Source organism: Canis lupus, chromosome 24 (assembly GCF_011100685.1).
Source record: "Canis lupus familiaris isolate Mischka breed German Shepherd chromosome 24, alternate assembly UU_Cfam_GSD_1.0, whole genome shotgun sequence".
Taxonomy (NCBI): domain Eukaryota; kingdom Metazoa; phylum Chordata; class Mammalia; order Carnivora; family Canidae; genus Canis; species Canis lupus.
Window position 1 is genome coordinate 27578280 of NC_049245.1, and position 21393 is coordinate 27599672.

General features: G+C 39.1%; 1 protein-coding gene across 9 annotated transcripts in view; it reads left to right on the forward strand.

Moving 5' to 3' along the window:
* Positions 1 to 20075, forward strand: part of RALGAPB (Ral GTPase activating protein non-catalytic subunit beta) — an 83140-nt gene extending 63065 nt beyond the window's left edge. For all 9 annotated transcript variants that reach the window (XM_038572301.1, XM_038572300.1, XM_038572304.1 and 6 more), the window contains 7 exons: positions 3098 to 3263; positions 5686 to 5808; positions 7582 to 7718; positions 11664 to 11772; positions 12562 to 12640; positions 14921 to 15069; positions 15963 to 20075. In XM_038572301.1, the coding sequence (XP_038428229.1) occupies positions 3098 to 3263; positions 5686 to 5808; positions 7582 to 7718; positions 11664 to 11772; positions 12562 to 12640; positions 14921 to 15069; positions 15963 to 16156 (957 nt within the window). In that variant the 3' untranslated portion in view covers positions 16157 to 20075. The remainder of the gene's footprint in view (positions 1 to 3097; positions 3264 to 5685; positions 5809 to 7581; positions 7719 to 11663; positions 11773 to 12561; positions 12641 to 14920; positions 15070 to 15962) is intronic.
* The last annotated feature ends 1318 nt before the right edge of the window (positions 20076 to 21393 follow it).

Below are 21393 nucleotides of genomic sequence, written 5' to 3' on the forward strand. Positions count from 1 at the left end.
CAATGGACAAAAGACAGTCTTTTCAACAAATGGTTTTGGGAAAATTGGGCAGCCACATGCAGAAGAATGAACCTGGAGCATCTCCTTACACCATATGTAAAAATAGCTGGATAAAAGATCTACATGTGAGACAGGAATCCATCAAAATCCTGGAGGAGAACACAGGCAGCCACCTCTCTGACCTCGGCTGCAGCAACTTCTTGCTAGACGTGTCTTCAAAGGCAAGGGAAACAAAGGCAAAAGTGAACTATTAGGACTTCATCAAAATCAAAAGCTTTTGCGCAGCAAAGGAAACATTTGACAAAACCAAAAGACGGCTGACAGAATGGGAGAAGGTATTTGCAAGTATCTTATAAGATAAAGGGCTACCAAAATCTATAAAGAACTTACCAAACTCAACACCCAAAGAACAAATCATTCAATCAAGAAATTGATAGAAGACATGAACAAGACATTTCCCCAAAGAAGACATACAAATGGCCAACAGACACATGAAAAAATGCTCAACATCGCTCATCATCTGGGAACTACAGATCAAAATCACCATGAGATACCACCTCACACTAGTCAAAATGGCTAAAATTAACAAGTCAGGAAATGACAGATGTTAGTGAGGTTTCAGAGAAAGAGGAATCCTTCTACATTGTTGGTGGGAATGCAAGCTGGTGCAGCTGCTCTGGAAAACAGTATGGAGGTTCCTCAAAAAGTTGAAAATAGAGCTACCCTACCACCTAACAATTGCACTACTGGGTATTTACTCCAGAGATACAAATATAGTCCTCTGAAGGGGCACCTACATCCCCATATTAATAGCAAATTCCACGATAGCCAAACTATGGAAAGAACCCAGATGTCCATTGACAGATGAATGGATAAAGATGTGGTATGTGTATACACACGCACACACACACATACACATACATATAGTGGAATACTACTTAGCCATAAAAAATGAACTCTTGCCTTTTGCTACAATATGGATGGAACTAGAGGGTATTATGCTAAGCAAAATAAGTCAATCAGAGAAAGACAGTTATGATTTCACTCAAACATGGAATTTAAGGAACAAAACAGAGGATCATAGGAGAAGAGAGGAAAAAATGTAACAGGATGAAACCAGAGGACAAACCATAAGACTCTTAACCATAGGAAACAAACAAACCCTGGCTGGAGGGAAGGGGGTAGGGAGATGGGGTAACTGGGTGTTGGACGTTAAGGAGGATATGTGATGTAATGAGCACTGAGTGTTATATAAGACTGATGAATCACTGAACTCTACCTCTGAAACTAATATATTAACTAATTGAATTTAGAATTTAAAAATACTGCAATCAATATAAATGTACAATCTCCCTAAAAGCCAATAAATTGACACCAGGTAAAAATAAAAAATAAAAATAGTGATTCTAGGATCCTACCTCTGCTGGTGTTGTGTAGAAGTCCACAATGGTCTACGAGAATCTCATGTTCACAAAATTGTACAGGTGACAGAATTATGTTGATCTGGTACTACAGAATCCATGTCAGCTCACTCCTCTCTGAATTAAAGAATGCCTCAAAACAGGATTATAGGGGAAAAGAGTAAAAAATAAAACAAGATGAAATTAGAGAGGGAGACAAACCATGAGAGACTCTTAATCATAGGAAACAAACTGGGGGTTGCTGGAGGGGAAGGAGGTGGGAAGCTGGGGTAACTGGCTGATGGGCATTAAGGAAGGCATGTGATGTAATAAGCACTGAGTATTATATAAGACTGATAAATCATGGACCTCTGCCTCTGAAACCAATAATACATTATATGTTCATTAATTAAATTTAAACAAATTTTAAAAATGTAAAAAAAATTAAAAATACCTCATCTCTATTTGCTGATTTTGAGTGCTATCAACAGTGATACCAATTGCAGTGTTGATAGGTGATCCTTGTACTCTTTGCCTTTGTGTTGTATGATTTATTTTTTTTATAGCCCTAAGTTCATACTGCATACTTTTAATATTCTATTTTAGATATTAAATTATAGGTTGAATGATCTTAGATTAAGAACTATAGATCAAATACATCACTTAATTGTCATTTATGCTTATAAGGTAATAATGCTAATACAAAATTAAAATTAAATGTTTTATAATTACTAAGTAAAAAGTTTGATGAAATGTCCAAGAAAAAAATATTCCCTGGGTGATTTTGATACATGCATTTTGATTTTGATAATTTGTAGAGGATTTCCCACTTTCCTGCCTTTAGCATAGAGTTTTCAACAGCAGCACTATTACTCTTTTAGGCTAGCTAGATAATTCTTCATTATGGAAGCTGTCCTATAAAAAGGACATTTAGCAGCATCTTTGGCCTCTACTCACCAGATACCAGTAGCATCCCATAAGTTGTGATTTCCCCCTCCAGGTGCCTCCTGGAGGGGGAAGTCACCCCTGTGAGAACAACAGTTTTAGGGGGTTTTCTTTTTGAGGCCATTTGTAAAAAGCCCAGGTATTAAATCTGGTATTTAGTGAGGAGCAGAGAACCTTCTGATCACCTTATTTTATGCTAAAATGGCTGCATTCTCTTCTTTGGACTAAGAGGAGGATGTTTTCTCACTTGTTTGTTAATTATACCTAATCTTTATTGAACTTATTAAAAATAGATTTGTACCTTTTACAGCCTTTGTCATGGTGTGTAATAAAATAATCACATACCTGTGTAATGTGTCTCACTAAGCAGACAGTAAAGTCTGTGAAGATAGGGACATAGCAGTTTTAATTTACTTTTAGTAAACACATCTGGTTCAGTAATTGTTTTGCTAGAGAGGGAGCTAGAATTATCTCACTTAATCTTCACAACCATTGTTACTATCTCTGCTTTAGAGATGAAGACACTGAAAGAGTGAGGTTAAGAAACTTTCCCAAGACCCAGCCATTTGAACCCAAATCTGTCTAACTTCTATAGAAGCATCATTTTTAACTATAGAAATGTATTCCCAAGTTTATTCTGAGCTTAGGCTTGATTTGTCAGGTACTTCAAAGCTAACTGATTTTTATGGAGATTTATTTTGATATGCTCTTTTGTTTCCTTCATTATAGCTGATGATTGGTATGTATTTCAGATTTTAAAGAATGTGGAATCTTCCAGAAATGTTCAGCCACATTTCCTAGAATTTTTGCTCTCCCTTGGCTGGTCAGTAGATGTGGGCAGACACCCAGGTTGGACTGGGCATGTTTCTACCAGTTGGTCTATTAACAGTTGTGATGATGGTGAAGGACCTGAACAAGGTAAAACTCATAATGGTCATTGTTTTTTCTTGTTTTATTATTCTTAATTTCTGTCTCTTTAAGTTTGTAGTCTTATTTTACAAATAAACCAGAGGTATATTAAAGAAGAATATTTTTCTCCTAATTCTAGTCCTGACAAGAAGTCACTTAACACTAGTTTATATATTCTTTCAGATGTCTTCTGTATATGGGGGCGGGGGGGGGAGGAATTAAAGAAAGATAGACAGTTCATATAAAATTCATGGCTCAAATGTCACAAGGCTAATAATAATAAGTTCCTAAACTAGCAGCAGTTTGCTAGCAAGTACATTTTGTCCTTTGTCCAATACAGTTTTCTATTAAAAGGTGTGTTATATAGACTTTGTGGTTATCATTAAAGGTTACATTTTTGGGATATTACATAAAAACCTTTGTAGTAAACAGCTATCTCTGAGAGATTGATGCCCATATCTACAAATCTTCCTGAGGAAGATAATCAGGATAATAAATACAAGAGCAAGTATAAATTTAAACTTAAGACCTTTACCCTCTCCTCCTCCCCCCCACAATGCTCTTTCTTCTGAGGGTTCCTGAAGAGCACTGGAGAGTTAATATCTCTGAAGGGGGTGATACCTGTGTCCACGCTTTGAATTACTAGAGTTGCTCTGTGAGCAAGATTGTACCCTCTCAAGGTTTCCAATTGAATACCATTGTGACTTGTGACCTGTCATTTTTTTCTAATTTCAGTCAAGGCTAAATCTAAGTATTTAGGGATATACTCCAATTTTAATTTACATATATCCTTTAATATATGCTTGAGTATATCTAATTCCCATAAGTAAATTTATAAAGGATATGCACATGTTTCAATTTGATAAATGTATCATTGAATGCTTATGGTTGCAGTAACAGAAGACTTGACCCAAACTGGCTTATATTTTAAAAGTCATTTATTGTCTCATGTAGTAAATGAAAATTCTAGAGATTAGTGTACATTTTTGTTGTCATTTGATCAACACCCTGTTCTCTTTCTCTGCAGTTTTCCTTTAGCTCTGCTGTCCATATGTTGGCTTTTTCCTTAGCCTGGCTTCTCTCATAGTACCAAAAGGCAGTTCCAGGCTTTATATTCACATGCCAACCCTCGCCTGAAGAGGAGAGATTAGCTGGGTCTCAGAACCTCCCTACTTCCAGTCCTGAGATATGCAGTGATTTGGCCACTCTACACGTGTGGCCGTAGCAAGAGAGATGGAATGACTCTTAACCCTGGTAGAGAGATAAAGACAAGGTAGAGCCAGTGTGAAGGGTCAGTTCCACTCACAGTTCACATCTGCTACAGAGCAGAGGAGGGTGGAGTGGGTGTTGGGGCAGTAACCCAAGTGTCTATTACAGTAGACACAAAGTGCCTTCCCAGAGTCTAAACCAGGAGTTGGCAAACTATGCTGTTTTTGCAAATAAAGTTTGCCACATCCTCACCAACATTAGGTATCTTCCAATCTGCTAGGTGAGAAGTTTTCTGAATTAATTGATTAATTAAGATTTTTAATTTACTTATTCATGAGAGACAGAGAGAGAGGCAGAGATAGGCAGAGAGAGAAGCAGGCTCCATGCAGGGAGCCCAGTGTGGGACCTGATCCCAGGACCCCATGATCACGCCCTAAGCCGAAGGCAGACACTCAACTGCTGAGCCACTCAGGCGTCCCAAATTTTCTGTTTTTAGTTATAACTGAGTTTCAGCATTTTTTCAAATTTTTTTTTATTTCTCTCCTGGGAACTACTTGTTCCATTTCCTCTTCCCATTTTTTTGTCAGGTTGTTGGTCTTTTATGCATTCCTGGTAGGACATTGTGTTCATTTTAATTGAGAAGTGTACTAGTTCTCAGGAATGTTACTTTTGTTAATTCATTCTTTTTTTTTTTGTTTGTTTGTTAATTCATTCTTGTTGGCTTAGAGCAGATACTACTATTCAATATACTGCCTGTACATTTTATGTTCTGTCACTGGCCACTGGGGAAGAAGCAGAGCTGAGGAGCAGTAGAGAGAGACCAAGGACAGAAATAACCTTGAAAGCAAGAGTGCAAAACGCACAGACACCTGCCCTCTTTTTAGAGGTCTGTGGTGGTCATCTTCCTTTAGATTATTACCTCTTCCCGAAAAACTGCCTCATAATCTGCCTCATACAGATGAGTTCAAGTCTCTGCTTTTCAGAAGTAGCCTAATTTAGTGTAGTTTCAGAAACTGTAAAATTAAAGTTTAATCATTTAAAGTTAGTGTAAAGACATTTAATGAACATTTATATTTTATTCTTCTTACATACTCATTGGTTCTTGCTGGAAACATACCTTCTGTTGATTATTACTTTATTAACCAATTAAAATTTCATGAAGCAGGATGAAATGGATTTTTCCCACCTTTTGGAGCAGTAATGTAGTGTTTCTCATTCCTAGATGAAGTGATTTCCTCTGAAGACATTGGGGCTAGCATTTTCAATGGACAGAAGAAGGTGCTGTATTATGCTGATGCCCTTACGGAAATAGCTTTTGTAGTTCCTTCTCCTGTGGAGTCTTTAAGTAAGCATTTTTTATATGGTGCTGTTTTAAAATCTGTTTTTATATTCACTGGTTTGTGCAGTATTTTTGCATTGGGAGAGATTTCTGAAGTCATCTAAGACACTGTTTAACTTCTAAGGCATGATAGCATTTAGATGATGCAAAGGTATAGGATATTAGCTCCTCTTTCTTAAGGACTTTTAAAGACAGATGGACCAAACCTCTTATAATAATCTTTTTTTTTTTTTTTTAAGATTTTATTTATTCATGAGAGACACACAGAGAGAAGCAGAGACATAGGCAGAAGGAGAAGCAGGCTCCCAATTGGGAGCCTGATGTGGGGCTTGATCCCCAGACCACACCCTGAGCAGAAGGCAGACGCCCAACCGCTGAGCCACCCAGACGTTCCTATAATAATCTTTAAGTAGAGAAGGAGAGATCCACTTCAACCCATTTTTTGTCTTTCTTTAATTAATCAATGCATAGAAGGCTTGTTTTGCAGTGTATTCATTTCTTTCTCCATTTATGAATTAGCTCCCATCTACTTGCCTGCTTCCATGTGAGAGCCTTATCTGGAACTCTAGAGAATCCTACAATTGGAAGGCTCTCTGATAGCATCTGGCTGATCTGACACCAAGCTGGAGAAACTTCACAGCCTAGAAAAGGTGGTGAATTAAGCCAGTTCTTCCAAAGGATCAGGAGTGATTATTACTTCTCAGTCTGAACCCATAGTCTTATCTTGCCTCAAACCTTTGCTTCTTGCAAATTAAGCCCATTTCTTTGTGCCTGACCAGGTAGTACGTGAAAAACTTCACCTTCATTGAGACGGTCTGTAGAATGGGCTGCTATATATCACACTGTCATGGTCTCATCTTCAGGCTAATTACTTTTCTCGTGCCCTTGCTCTGGCAGCCTTCTGAACTTTTTGTACTTGGGCCCTTGATTTCCCACACTAGGTCCCCCACCCCTGTCTTATATTCTTGGGCCAGTTGTGTCCCTGGTAGGAGGGGCCTTCGATGGTCTAGGTCAGTATCCTTAGCAGCTCTTTGCCTTCACATCAAGGCTGTGATTTATTACCTTGATTCCAGAAGCGAGGCCCTATTTGTCCTCTGTGGGTTGAGTCCCTCCTTTGTGGTGTCTCTAGGCCAGCCTATTTGCACCAACAAAGCTAGAATCTTGTCCTTCTACTTTAGTTGCTACAGTTGGGTCTTTATCTCTTGTCATGAAATGTCCCGTGTGCCAGCTGTGCCCCTGCTCTGACTCAACCTCTTCCGGTTTCTTGAGATTTGTCTTTGTTTTTGTTTTTTCTGACTCTGTGTGCTTGTCTGTAACCAGATCACTTCTTAATCACAAGGACTAGGTCCTCTGTAGCTTTGGAATGCCCCAGTGCCACTGGGTACCACGCCACATGTTTGAATATGTAATCAAAATAATTAAGAGAATGACAGGTGGCTTATATTTTGCATCTGAAAAGTCTAAATATTTTCTAGTCTTATCTCAGTTTTTCTGTAGTGCAGGAGCTGGCAAACTATGGCACATAGGCCAAAATTAGAACACTAAGTACAGTTCTTACATTCTTAAGGTGTTATAAATAAAATACAAAGAATATGCATTAGAGACCTACATAGCCAGCAAAGCCTAAAATATTTACTGACCCATTATAGAAAAGTTTTACCAACCTTTTGTCTAGAAGCAATGCTTCTCCTAAGTGACTTAGGTTAAACTGTTAGCATAATTAGTTGAAACACTTCTCTAAAGAAGTAGTAAATATAATTTTTTTTCTTTTCCCTATAGCTGATTCATTAGAAAGTAACATCTCGGACCAAGATAGTGATTCAAATATGGATCTTATGCCTGGAATTCTGAAACAGCCATCCCTGACACTTGAGCTTTTCCCTAATCACACAGACAATCTTAATTCCTCACAGCGGGTAAGTAACTTTGTTGATACAGTTTTAAAAATTTGTCATGAATTGAGGGTAATTATAGAATCATGCTTTAAATCAAGCTTTTAACTGTAACATAAAGAACAATGATAGCAGTACTGATTCATTAGTATCTTAAGTTTTGCCTTTTTTTTTTTTTTTAGTATCTTAAGTTTTTTAAATCAAATTCTTACAATTTTCTTTTTTTCAGCTTGCAACAAATAGGTCATTCTAAGATAGCCTCTCGTGGTTTCCTTGATTTAGCCATTCTGGTACCACGCTTAGGTCTCTCACCCATTCCTTCTCAGGCCTACACTTTTATTTGGTCCCTGAAATACACATTGAAGGTACAACAGTGATGGGCACCTGGTGGTGGCTTAGTCAGTTAAATGTCTGCCTTAGGCTCAGGTCATGTTAATGATTAGGGTCCTGGGGTCGAGTCCTGTGTTGAGCTCCTTACTCAGCAGGGAGTCTGCGTCTCCCTCTCCCCCTCTCACTTGTGCATACATTCTCTCTTTCTCTCTTTCAAATTAATCTTTTTTAAAAAATGGTACAACAGCAGCTATACATTCCATGTCTTTAATCATGTAACATTCAACTTAAACAAGTCTGCTCTATACAAATGGTAGCACTTTGGAGACTAGCCCAGTGTATGAATAGACACACTGAGTGAGGCACACAGCAGCCACCACAAGAAGGGAGTATTTTACTTTTATACTTTTTTTCTTGCCATATCAGTAGATATTATTTTTGTTTTGTCTTTATTTTTGTTTTCTCCTCATGTTAGCTCTTCCTACTGGAAAGTGGACGAGTGATAGCAAGAGTATAAGATGATTTCATAAATGTGGGAAGATTGATTTATAACACATAATAAGAAAGGCAAAAGAAGTGTAAACTTGATTGAACCATTCTTTGATTTTATAGGATTTTTAATTTGGCTCTTCAACAGTGAAAGTTGTTTTTAACATAATACAGTTGACTCTTGAACAATAGGGGTTTAAATTGCGTAGGTTCATGGGATCCCTGGGTGGCTCAGCAGTTTAGTGCCTGCCTTCAGCCCAGGGTGTGATCGTGGAGTCCTGGGATTGAGTTCTGCATTGGGCTCCTTGCATGGAGCCTGCTTCTCCCTCTGCCTGTATCTCTCTGACTCTCTCTCTGTCTATGTCTCTCATGAATAAATAAAATAAAAATAATAAAAATAATAAAAATAATAAAATAAAAAATAAAATATTGCGTAGGTCCAGACATCTGTGTTTTTACAATAAATACAGTACAGTAAATGTATTTTCCTTATGTTTTTCTTAAATATTTTCTTTTCTCTAGCTTTACAGCACATAATTCATCTAATATACAAAATATGTGTTAATCAACTATATTATTGATAAGACTTCTTTCTGGTCAACAATAGGCTGGATCAACACCTCCAGCCCCTGCATTGTTCAAACATCAACACTGTATATATGCACTTGAGAGAGAATACAGAAGTATTCACCTTTAAAATTAATATAGTAAAAGTAGAAAAGTAGTTAAGTTGTTTAAGACTTTCTGAAGTAACTGATTTTGAAAATCAGAAACTGCTATATTTAGAAGGTTTCATAGAATATAGTTTGGAGATGAACATGTCTATGTAGGGTAGTAATGTAGGATTTCAGCCAGATCTAATGTTCAGTGATTGGTAGACCTTGTACTCATTTTCTGAATGTCAGTATGGTTATTCCTTAAAATCCAAAATCTTTAAAGCACCGTATTTTTATTATTTATACTTTGTAGACTGCTACTAACCTTTAAAATAAACGTATTTTATCAGCAAAAATGAGTTTACTCAAGAATAGCAGAGAATTGCAACTGGGGACATATAAGCTATGGCAAAACTATTGGCAAGTCCTGCAAACAAAGGAGAGGAACATCGTTTTATGAAGAAGAAGGAAGAAGTTGGGAGGGGTTGTTCTGAGTGAAAGTCATTGGAGGAAAGCAAGAGTTCAGGATGGGAATGACCAAGGTCTCTCATTGGCTGAGTTGCAGAAGATTCCATGTACATCTTTTCCTGGTGGGGCTATAATTGATGTTTCTTTCCTGTTGATGATTCTTCTGTTAGGGTCTGTAATTGACAGTTCTTCATGTAATTGCCATTGGGTGGTACAGCTCCTTTTTCTAGCCTACCTACTCCATTTTAGTGAGGTTTCCCTTTACTGATTTCCACACTACTAACTAAAAAAAAAAGAAAAAAACTCAATAGATACAGAAAAAAGTTGACATAAAACTCAACATTCATTCATGACAAATATTTTCAGCAAACTATCAGTAGAAGAGAACTTTCTCAACCTGAGACCGAGCTCTACTGGAAGCCTAAAGCTAACATTATACTATATAGTATTGTTGACTGCTTTCCCCCTGAATGGAAGACAAAGCAAGGATGTCTGCTCTCACCACTTATATTGGACATGGAGTCCTATACAGGGAAATATGACAAGAAAAAGAATTGATGCATAAGGATCAGAAAGGAGAAGTAACACTGTATGGATTTGCAGATGACATGATCTCTTGCTAGAGATCTCCCTAGAACTCTTGCCCCAATATGATTTGCTCCTTTGTGTGTGGGCAGAACCTGTGAACACGATTTATCCTGTGCTTATGTTACATTATACAGCTAAAGGGATTCTGTGGATATAATTATTAAAGTTACTTTGATTTAATAAAAAGGAGATTACCCAGGTATGCCTGACCTAATCACAGAAGCCCTTTATATTTAGGGCTGAAGTTGGAGATTCAAAGCTGATTAGGAGCCATGCTAAGAAAATGGTCTCTTAAAAAAAAAAAAAAAAAAAAAAATGGTCTCTGAGTGTGACTGGTGTCTGCCACCAGTTTGGGGAAGATCTTTTAGTCACAGTCATTTTCTGTGACTGTCAGAACACAAATAGAATTGGAAACAAGAATCTAAGGGAATTGCCATGGTCTCTGGTCATCTGCTAAACACAGGTATATTTCTGTGCTAATAAGGCAGTTTTGTTTTTAAAATACAGCTTAGAGATGAGATTCTACCTTCTGTACACATAGCTTTGTTTAGGACTTTTGCATAAACTCATTCCTGCTGCATGCCCTCAAAGTGGTGAGGCTCAGAGTGCTAAAGGGGAGCCACAGAGTCCTGCTAGCTCTTCAGAGAGACTTCAAGCCAATTGGTGGGCAGGGAAACCAGAAACAAACACTGTGATAGTAAAGAGATAAGCAACTCTTTTTTTCTTTCTGCTGACAAAAAAAGTGACTTTTTTGGCCTAGACTGTAGTAGGAAATTTCTGGCCTAGAAATGAGAACTAGAAGTAACTTGCTGATGGGACATTTTAGAGGTTAGGATCCCCAGGCAAACCAGTAACGTTGTGATGAAGTGATGAAGAAAGCATTCTGTTTGCTGGCCAGAGATAGACTCAAATCCTTTGGTCTCACATGATCTCATTAAGACATTGTCCATAAATTTTTTAAAAGATTTTGTTTATTTATTTTAGAGAAAGAGTGTGCACACACAAGTGGGTAGAGGGGCAAAAGGAGAGGGAGAAAATCTCCAGCAAACATAGGGCTCGATCTCACAAACCGAAGGTCAGGACCTGAGCTGAAACCAAGAATCAGATGCCCAACCAACTGAGCCACACAGGCACCCTGCCCACAAATTTTATTTTTATTAAATGGAAATTATAATTGGTCAGTATTCCTTATTTTCCTTTTGGAATTTAAGACCTTCATTTCTTTGTTCTAGTTTGAGACTTGATAAACAGAGGAGTCAAAGAGCTTTTTTGCAAATATATTTGCAAAAAAGTGAAAAAATAACTTTTTTCCTGAAGTGATATCCCATGGCCTGATACATCACTGGACAACTTGAATATGTGGTTGAGTAGTTTTATTAAGCCACTTCTTTTTTTCCCCTCTCCCTTCTCCTTTTCTGCTTTTCTCTACCTCATATAGCTTAGTCCCAGTTCCAGAATGAAGAAGCTGCCTCAGGGTCGCCCTGTGCCTCCCCTTGGACCTGAGACAAGAGTTTCTGTAGTCTGGGTGGAACGCTATGATGATATAGGTACTGTGTAAAGACTTTGTCCATTATAGAATGACAATGACTTGCTGAATATGTGGGGAGAGGCAGCACAGATGTGGTATGGTGACCAGAAGTTGGGGTTGGAGTTCAACAAGCCTGGGTTGGCATCCTGGCTGTGCCCCTCACTCAATTTCTTTAAGCCTTAAATTACTCATCTATTAAATAGAGACACTCATGGCACCTCCTGCTTGTGATGATTTGATGAGACTAGTGGATGTAAGTGGATATAAAACTTTTAGCTATTCTTGATATCACAGTGAATAGCTTGTTGCCAGTTGGTCCCTCTCCATGTAGCTCCTGGTCTTCCCAGGTCTTCTGGAAAGGGGAAGAGGGAACACTTCCCTCACTTCTGCATGAACCCTACTGTCTAGTTCTGGTATAAAGATAATTTGTCTTTAGGAATTCTGCTATGGATGTTTCTCGTGATTTTTATGTAAGCAACATAAGAGCATTAGAAGTGTATACTTAACCTAAAAATCACATCCAGGTCAGGGTTTTTGGACAAGTGTGATTGTTGCTTTCCAACCAAGCCCTCAAAGGCCACAGATCGTGTTCTGTAAAAACTCAGCTTTAGATGAACTTATCTAAAATATGTCTTGAGGGAGATTTCTTCTTGGTGAGGAATGGTTAGGATTATATATTTTAAGGATACCGTAATCCATATATTTATTGCACCCTTATATAAAGAGATTAGAAGTTAGATTTCATACTATTTATTTTAGAAATATGAGGGAGATATGAATTGTTACTGTTACTGTTACTTTCTTCCAGAGAACTTTCCCCTCTCAGACCTGCTGACAGAGATCAGTACTGGTGTGGAAACTACTGCAAACAGCAGCACTTCTCTGAGGTACACTCTTTGTTTGCCTGAGGCTGATCAGCATGTCTTTAAGCATGGAGAAACCTATTTGTTACAATGTGCCAGTTGTGGTTACATAAAGAAAGACATAAGGAAACAAGAGGGATGAAGGAAATAGGAAATAAACATAGAGGGGAAAAAATCAAAGAAGTTGGTAGATACATGCACAAGGTGATAAATTAGCAAGTATTTTTAAATGGCATCATTACTGTTGTACATTTATCTGCAGCAGAGAGAAAAATGAATAAGTGTAAGCAGGTAAATGTTAACCATAGTAACAGCAATATTAGAAGTAATAGAGTTAAATTGGTCAAAACATTCTGGATAGTTGAAATATCCTAGTTAAATGAGCTATTTAATGGAAAATATTTCTAGATAAAATGTAATACTAACTATATTATAGTGATATGATTCCTATTTTAGCTGCCCATGCCAAAAAAGGGATATAAGAAGAGAATAGTTGGATTCAGATTAGTAACAATGTATATCTTTAGGCTTTATAGTTTCAAGGCTTTTTGCTTGCTTGCTTGCTTGCTTGCTTTTGGTTTAAACAAATATTTTAAAACAACCCAAGAGAGGTACCATTATCATCTCTGTTTTACAAATGGAATGAAATAGGCTCATAGAGATTATTCTTCAGTATCACACATTCAGTAAATGAAAGAGAAAGTGATCTGAACTCACTCAGGCTTTTGACCCCAGATGCCAACCTTACCTTGTACAGCAGAGAGCTACCTTTGATATCAAGCTACATGATCTGATTTGTATTGCATGTAAGATGAATTTGTTCTTAACATCATTAGATTATTGTCATAGAATTGAAGTAAATATGGTTTATTTTTTTTTAAGATGGTTTATTTTAACAACATATTTTTAAATTTCCCGAAAAGGAGAAGTCATTCTTAAAACTTAGGTGTTTTTTTCTGCTGAAGTATTTTAAAGCAAGTTGCAGGAGATCCTAACATTTTAAATATTAGTCTGCATTTCTGAAAAGTAAAAACACTTTTCAGATAGACAAAGATAACATTATCACAGTAGTAAAATTAGTAAGCATTCCTTAATTCTATCTAGTAACCAGTTCATATTAGAATTTCTCCATTTTTCCTAAAATACCCTTTAGAGTTGGTTTGTTCAAACCAGAATCCACTCCATCTGATGTTAATATGGCTTCAGTCTCTTTCACCCCAGAACAGCCCTTTTTGTCTTTTTTTTCCTCCATAATGCTGACTTGCTGAAGAGACTAGAGTAATTCTTGAGGTAGACTTCTCCAGAACTAGTTTGGAAGAAAACTTTGAAGTGTCTTGTGTTGGTGGTAGTAGTGTTACTGTTTCAGTCTTTTTAGGTCAAAAGTTATAATAATATGACTAGCCTGTAAAAATCGTATTTTGTTGGTAGACTGGCAAAAGTCAAGAATTTGTCTTGGTGACAAAATTAACTAAAAGACTAACTTTTATACAACATACTGAAAATTGACTCAATGTTGCTTTGGCCAGAATCACTTTACCTATATAGAACAGAAGCATTGTATTGAAAGCAAAAAAACAAGAAATGCCAACATGTAGCAAGTATCACAGAGTAATAACATGGGTACCTCTAGATGCAGTGACATATCCCTGAGCATGATGTGTGTCTCAGTCTTCTAAAGGTACAGTTTTGACATCAGCACCCATTACCTACTCAAAGGCTTTGGCCCTGCAAAGATGTAGCCATTTATTACCTCTGCTAAGGAGGACATTTTCAGCTGGCTCAGACTAATGGGCCTAACTTCCTCCCCCAACCCCTGAACAAAAATTACATTAGAGATTCCCATAATGGGGCCTAAACTATATTCCCACTTGTGCTCTGAGATTCCATTGTTGGCTCTGGTGGAATTCCCTATACCCTGGCCACTCCCACTTTGGTTCCCTATAAGGAGGAACTCTGTGAAAGTCCCATAGCTGGTTGCTAGATTCATAGCTCCCAGACAGATTCCTCTGTGTTTCCTTCCACCCTGTATCCCTAGTGGCTTTAAAACACATTTTTTTTTAGCCCCTTTCTTGTCAGTTTGGAAAGACTAGCAGCAGTGATGGGCATTTAGGGCTAAGTGTCGGTAGAGGTGGGAGTGGGAATGCAGCAACATGGACTCCCAGAAGGAAGATTCTGAGCAGACTGTGACACATTGGCTCTTACAGACTACATCAGGCTTGGCATCAAGCGTCCTTAATTTTCTTACATGGTATGTGGGGGACTTAAGCTTTTATATGTCTGGGTGAAAAGTTTTCTTTTCTTAAGATCTACCACTCTTGAAAAAGAAGTTCCTGTCATCTTTATCCACCCTTTAAACACTGGATTATTCCGGATAAAAATTCAAGGAGCCACTGGAAAATTTAACATGGTCATCCCGCTCGTGGATGGGATGATTGTCAGCAGACGAGCACTTGGTAAGGTCTTCATATATTGCTGAAGAGTTAAGATTTCTCTGTTTTTTATTTACTTGTTTGTTTATTTAAACATTTTTATGAACCAAGAAGAAGTAGAAATAAGGAAATGGTGATATTAATAGATGCTACATATAGAAAATGCTATAGTTCTTGTTAAATAAGAAGCATATTTTATGAGACAGATGCCTGGGTGGCTCAGCGGTTGAGCGTTTGCCTTTGGCTCAGGGCATGATCCTGGAGATCACAGGATCGAGTACTGCATTGGGCTCCCTACATGGAGCCTGCTTCTCCCTCTGCCTGTGTCTCTGCCTCTCTCTCTGTGTCTCTCATGAATAAATAAATAAAATCTTTAAAAAACAAAGCATATTTTATTCTAACTTTGCTTTATCTACTTAAGTACAAATAGAACTACGATTCGCAAACTTCCAGGCCTGGAAAATGCAGATAGCTGTTTATAATCCAGGGCAATTAGAAATGGGTTGTCAGAACAGACTTTTGCTTGTTTTTCCTTGTCATTGTGTATTTCTTGCAGTCTTGTTGCAGTGTTGTCCTTCTCTCTGGAGATGGGGAGTTTTGCAAATGGAATGAAATAGGTTTGACCTTGAAGGGGAGAATAGTTCACTTGAAAACTGATAGTTTGGGCAGCCTGGGTGGCTCAGCGGTTTAGTGCTGCCTTCAGCCCAGGGGGTGATCCTGGAGACCCGGGATCGAGTCCCATGTCAGGCTTCCTGCATGGAGCCTGCTTCTCCCTCTGCCTGTGTGTGTGTGTGTGTCTGTCTGTCTCTCTCTCTCTGTGTGTCTCTCATGAGTAAGGTCTTTAAAAAAAAAAGCGACTGATAGTTCACCTAGATGGTTAGTTATTAATGTGGATTTTAATACCCTCTGTTTTCAAGGTTTTCTGGTGAGGCAGACTGTAATTAATATTTGTAGAAGAAAGAGACTGGAGAGTGACTCCTACAGTCCACCACATGTCCGCCGGAAACAGAAAATCACCGACATTGTCAACAAGTACCGGAACAAGCAGTTGGAGCCAGAGTTTTATACTTCACTTTTCCAGGAGGTTGGACTCAAGAACTGCTCTTCTTAGACACTGTCTAGGACTATTGAACTCCAGTTTGGGGCTATGATATCAGAGCAAAACAGTTTGATAGGTGATCACTGTAAAAAAGACAAACAAATCACTCCCCAAGAGCTTACTGTTTAATCACCAGAATAGAAGAAACACATTATAAACCCATTTGATAGAAGACTTTCGGCTTTCTAGTGAAATGGGCTCCCAGACACAATCATATTCCTGCTGGTAATGATGATACACATTTTAGCCATAAACTTTCTTTTAAAAGTGACAATTTTAGTTAAATATAAGCCTTTTGAGGAGAAAGGCTTTATGCATCTCAGTTAAACACGTGCATTGGTAGTATCAAATTTGCAAATTAGAAGTTGAAGATAGTTTTATACTTCACTTTTTAGGAGGTTATGTTCAGAATTAAAATCTGTCTCAGAATCTTCCAGGACATTTAAAGATTCATACTGATGATAGCATGGAGGAGAAGGAAAGAAATCTCAGCTTTCTGCTCACTTGTAAGTCCATTTGTCGTCCAACTGTCCAACTGACAGAAACAAACATATATGTGTTTTGTTTAGATAAGAAGCCTGACATTAAAATATTTCATGTTTCCTCTCCACATTTCACAAAGTTATCATCCTCATTACTGCACAGATCTATCTGAAGGCCTCAGTTTCTGGGCAACCCAGGAGCAGATCTATAATGGAGGCTCGGCCCGGTCCTTTTACGGCGACACAGGTGGCGTTTGTGGGTTAGCAGTTGTAAGACGACAGCAGTGATGCCTCCACTCTCTCCTTTGCTGTGTGGCTTGGGGACATGATGATAGGTTAAACATTCATAATTCCTTGGTAATTTCTTGGTTAAATTTTGAGAAATGTAGACTCACAACAAGGGTTGAAAATTATTTGGTTTCATCCATTGTCTCTTATTTTAGGACCAAGCAGGAAACTGCAGTAGTTTATGAAGGATTCTAATTTGGGGTTCAGGAAATAGCCTCTCAATGCTACTAATTCAAATCTCTCCCAGAGAGCTACTGGATTTTATCATAATTGACAAACGTTAGTGACCACCCCTCGGGTGGCTACTGTTAAAAATGGCTGTTGTCATGTTTTTTTGGACTTTTCAGCTGAAGGCACAACAAAATCCCTGCCCGGGTTTTGGAAATACTTCTGTTACCTCGCTGCTACTTTTTTGCCAGGGATATATCTTTTGAGGTGGCCAGACCCAGAACAACCTTCCAAGGATTCCTGTTACAGTGCTAAGAGTATACACTGCTCATTTCTCCTATTCTTATATGCTTTCTTCTTTATTAAGATTATTTTATGTTAAGAAAGTAAGTGACATCTGAAGTCCAAAGAGGAGTGCTCACAGCTGTGTTAGGGGTGGTCTCCCTATGTGAACTCTGTTGTCAGTAGACTTTGGTCAGGGCCGCAGTGGTGTGTTTCATTTGACGTTTGGGGATTTTAACATTAGAGAGTGGGGGATAATGTAGGGCCTAGCTCCCTGTGCAGATATTTCTATTCCAAAAGTATGTATTTTGTCATCTGTGAGCAAGAAATGTGGGTATTATAGCACCTCTTGGTTTTAAATTTGCTGTACCCTTTTCATCATGTTTGTTTTAAGCTCAGGTAAAGGTTACCTCCTCCTTCTAAGACTCCAGTTTCCATTCAGGGTATGATATTATTGAGTAATTGATTTTCTTTTTACTCTGGGCAATAAATCAATGTTTCCAGATGGTAGCATGGAGGCAGGGGGTATATGATAAAGAGGAGCAAACTCTACCCTAAAAATGTTTTTACTAATTCAGCAGGTATAAGGTGAAGTTTAACAACTTTCATGGAAATTCCAGATTGACATTTCAAAGGAAAAATGGTCCCTTTTTATAGTGGAAATGAACAAAGAAGGCTTAAATTGATATGCAACTTACAACATTCCAGAGGTTAAAAATAACTGATGTAGGTGTATTTCCTCGGTGTAATTCTTCAGATAGAACTTTTACCTTTAGCATAATTTTACTGTCAGCTAAATGTACTGTGATGTGCGTGTTGAGGGTAGGCCTCCTGACCCTTCAGTTTGCTCTAATTTCTGGCAACTCTTTGTAATTCTCATAACTGATGAATGAATAACTGTGTTGAATGCAGTTTGTAATCTAGAAGCCTGTGCTCTCCCAGGGAAAAAGGGATCGATTCAGAGCTGTGCAGCCCCTGGAGGCACGAGACCCCAGTGTGTACAGTACAAACAGAGTATAGGGTACATTACCTCGTGAGGTGCTCTTTCCTTCTACTCAAAATAACATTCACCTACGGAGTGAGTGCAGTTAGAACCCTTGGAAACTTTCATTAGTATGGGTTTGAGTATATGGTCACTAAGTTCACCCAACTGCCTTTGTTAAAAATCATGTTGAGTAGAATAATGCCAGAGGAGCATATTTAGTCCCTAGTTACAACCTTTAGTAGTCCACTTGATAAATTTGCTAGCATGTATTCTTAACCTCTGAAGGGAAGCCAGGACCATTTTGGTCTGTGGCTTTTAAACATTGTCGTTGCTGCATGTGACAGGAGTATCGGGATGGATGAGTGTGGCATTTGGTGACAGGGAAAGCATTACCCAAGGGACAGAGGCAGGTAGCCCCTCAGAGTCCATTTTACCATTTGGGAGATGGGGGCTTTCTTCCTCCTTTCTGGTTGGGAGCACTGATGACAATGAGGAGGCTTTGCCTTTTCTCGGTCAGCCAGCTCCCACTTGTGTTCTGTGCTCCTCCTAAGACCTCCTCCTACCTAGCATTGGCCCTCTGAAAGGAATAGTTATGTGTCAGGTTCACCCCCTCCTGCCCTGACCATACACCCATGCACATGCATGCTGTCCTCCATTTCCAGGTCCTCGATTTCAGGGCAGCCCATTCTCCTCTGGACTCACTTCTAAATACAGAAGACCTACATCTTTGGCCAGTAATGTCAGTTGCCCACAGGTTGTGTGTATGAGGCCTTTATTAATGGTTACTTTCTACATACTGTGGGGAAGCATTTGTCAGGCTCTGCAGAGTGATTATCAGAGTATAGACGGTCTTTGGGAACATTTATTTCCATTGGAAGGTGGAACTTTACCCAAAGTGGGAATCAGTTTTGCTCAAAGACATGTTTTGTGGTAGATAGTAAAGATGTGTTAGGGGTAATTTGACACTCCTGCTGGCAGTGGTTCTCCATTCAGCATTTTAAAACCCATTCAGGTTATATCTTCCTAAAAAGAATTGATTTCTGTGTTTACATGAAATAGTTAAGTTAAATTCGATGGTCTGTTTTAAGGATTTCGGTGACAGCCTCTTTTCCTGAGACGGAGAGATTGGAGGTAATCCACTCACTCAGTGTGGAATCAAACTGTGGGTTCTCAGTAGCTGAAGAAGCCATGTACTGTATAGTGTTTTTCTCAGAGTTTCAACTCATGTTCTTCAGATGCTTTTCTTTTTTTTAATGGTGAGGGAAAAGGTGTAATTTGGGATTCCACAGTGCCTTGCATATAGTAGGCGCCCAATAAATATTTGTTGAAGCAAACCAAGTTTTCCAAGTCCTTGCCTCTTGCAGTGACCAAGAACATCTTTCTCCTCTGAAGGGCTTGGCAGTTGTGGCTAAAAAATAAGCAGTATCATTATTTGCTTGAAATCATATATACAATTTGTATGAATTTCGGTATGTTGCCAAGACATGATCTTTTTCTTATTGTATTTTCTGTAAATATTTCTGGCACTGAACTGTAAAGTAAAGGGGAAGTGTAAATACGAAGGTGTACTCGTGTCCCCTCGCCTCCTGTGTTTTCTCTTCATTGGTTAGGGGGAAAGGCCCAGAGGCTTGTTTGTATTTATGCCGATCCTTTGTCCAGAAGAAGCCCATGGAATATTGAATGTAATACATTTAGTCAATTAAATTTTAAGGAGATTCTTATCTAATAATGTTGTGTGTACTTTTGGTTACAGGCGGGGTTTGATTCCTGCACGGGTATTTCTGATTTACTCTTTCCAGGGCATGTGTCTGCTTTGCCTCACCTTCATAATTTAGATCCGTGGGTTTTCATGCTGGTTTTGTAGAGTTTCATGGAATATTCAAAATGAGATTGACTTTTAAAAATAATTTTTAACTGAATTGACATACAGCATTGTATTAGTTTCAGGGTACAACATAGAGCAAGTCACTATTTTTATACATGTCACTATGCAAAGTCATTATAGAGCTTGTGTAATGAAAATGCTGTGAACAGAAGCCCAGCATACAGACGCTAGTGTTCACTGGGGGGCTGCCTGCCTGGATCTTAGGAATGTGGAAAGGCCAGCCGTCCTCCTGCCTGCAGATAATCTGGGCTCTGTCAGGGTTAGCAGTCAGGAAAGGAGAGAGACACAGAGGAGGTCATCCTTCCCCCACCCACTGCCCCTGTGAGTAGGGTTGGCTACAGAGGATTCCAGGCAGCATGACTAGCACCTTCCTGTCTACATCACATGTGTAGGGTGGTTGTATCACTCGAGGGAACAATGATGAGAATTGGTTAGGGTACATGCCTCTGCCAAGAGTCACCCCTCCACCCTGGCACTGGCTCGATATGATGTTAACATGTAACCCCCTGAACTGCACCTGGAGGCCAGGGCTGGCCTGTAGTTGTGAGTCCATGCCTGTTCTGACCACAGGACCTCTCACTGGTCCTTTGGTGGCCATTGAGGCGTCACCTTGCGCTGATTGCACAATTGGTCCTGTTTGGGGCTGGGCAAGAAAATGTGTGTTCAAGCCTTTCCCACCAGTGCTCCTCAGCCCTTTCTGACCCCACCCCTTTCAGGACCCAGTGTTAAGGGATCTCCCCCACCCCAGCACAAACCACTCCTGGTCTTCGCCTCTGGGCTGAGTGGCACAGCCTACCAAGGCACTGTTCTTCTTGGGCACACGTTCCAATGTCATCTACCCAGGCCTCCTCTTCTGGGGACTCCAATCGTCCCATCACTGAGCTAAGACTCAGCCACTGGCTTCCAAGCTCCAGCTTTCCCCTCCCTCCCACCCCTTCTCTATTTTTCTGTGGCTGGCCTTCCTGCCTTTCTCCCTGAGCTGGTATCTTCCTGTAAGGGGATCCTTCCTCCCCATGTCTCCCTTAGGTCTACCGCTCGCTTCTTGCAGCTGCTCTGCCAGCCTGGAACTGGGTCTGCCTGACTTTCCAACCCATGCTCCATGAGTTGCTGTGGTGCCAAAATAAGGGCTTCATCAGACTGCTTGCTCATTAACATGTCA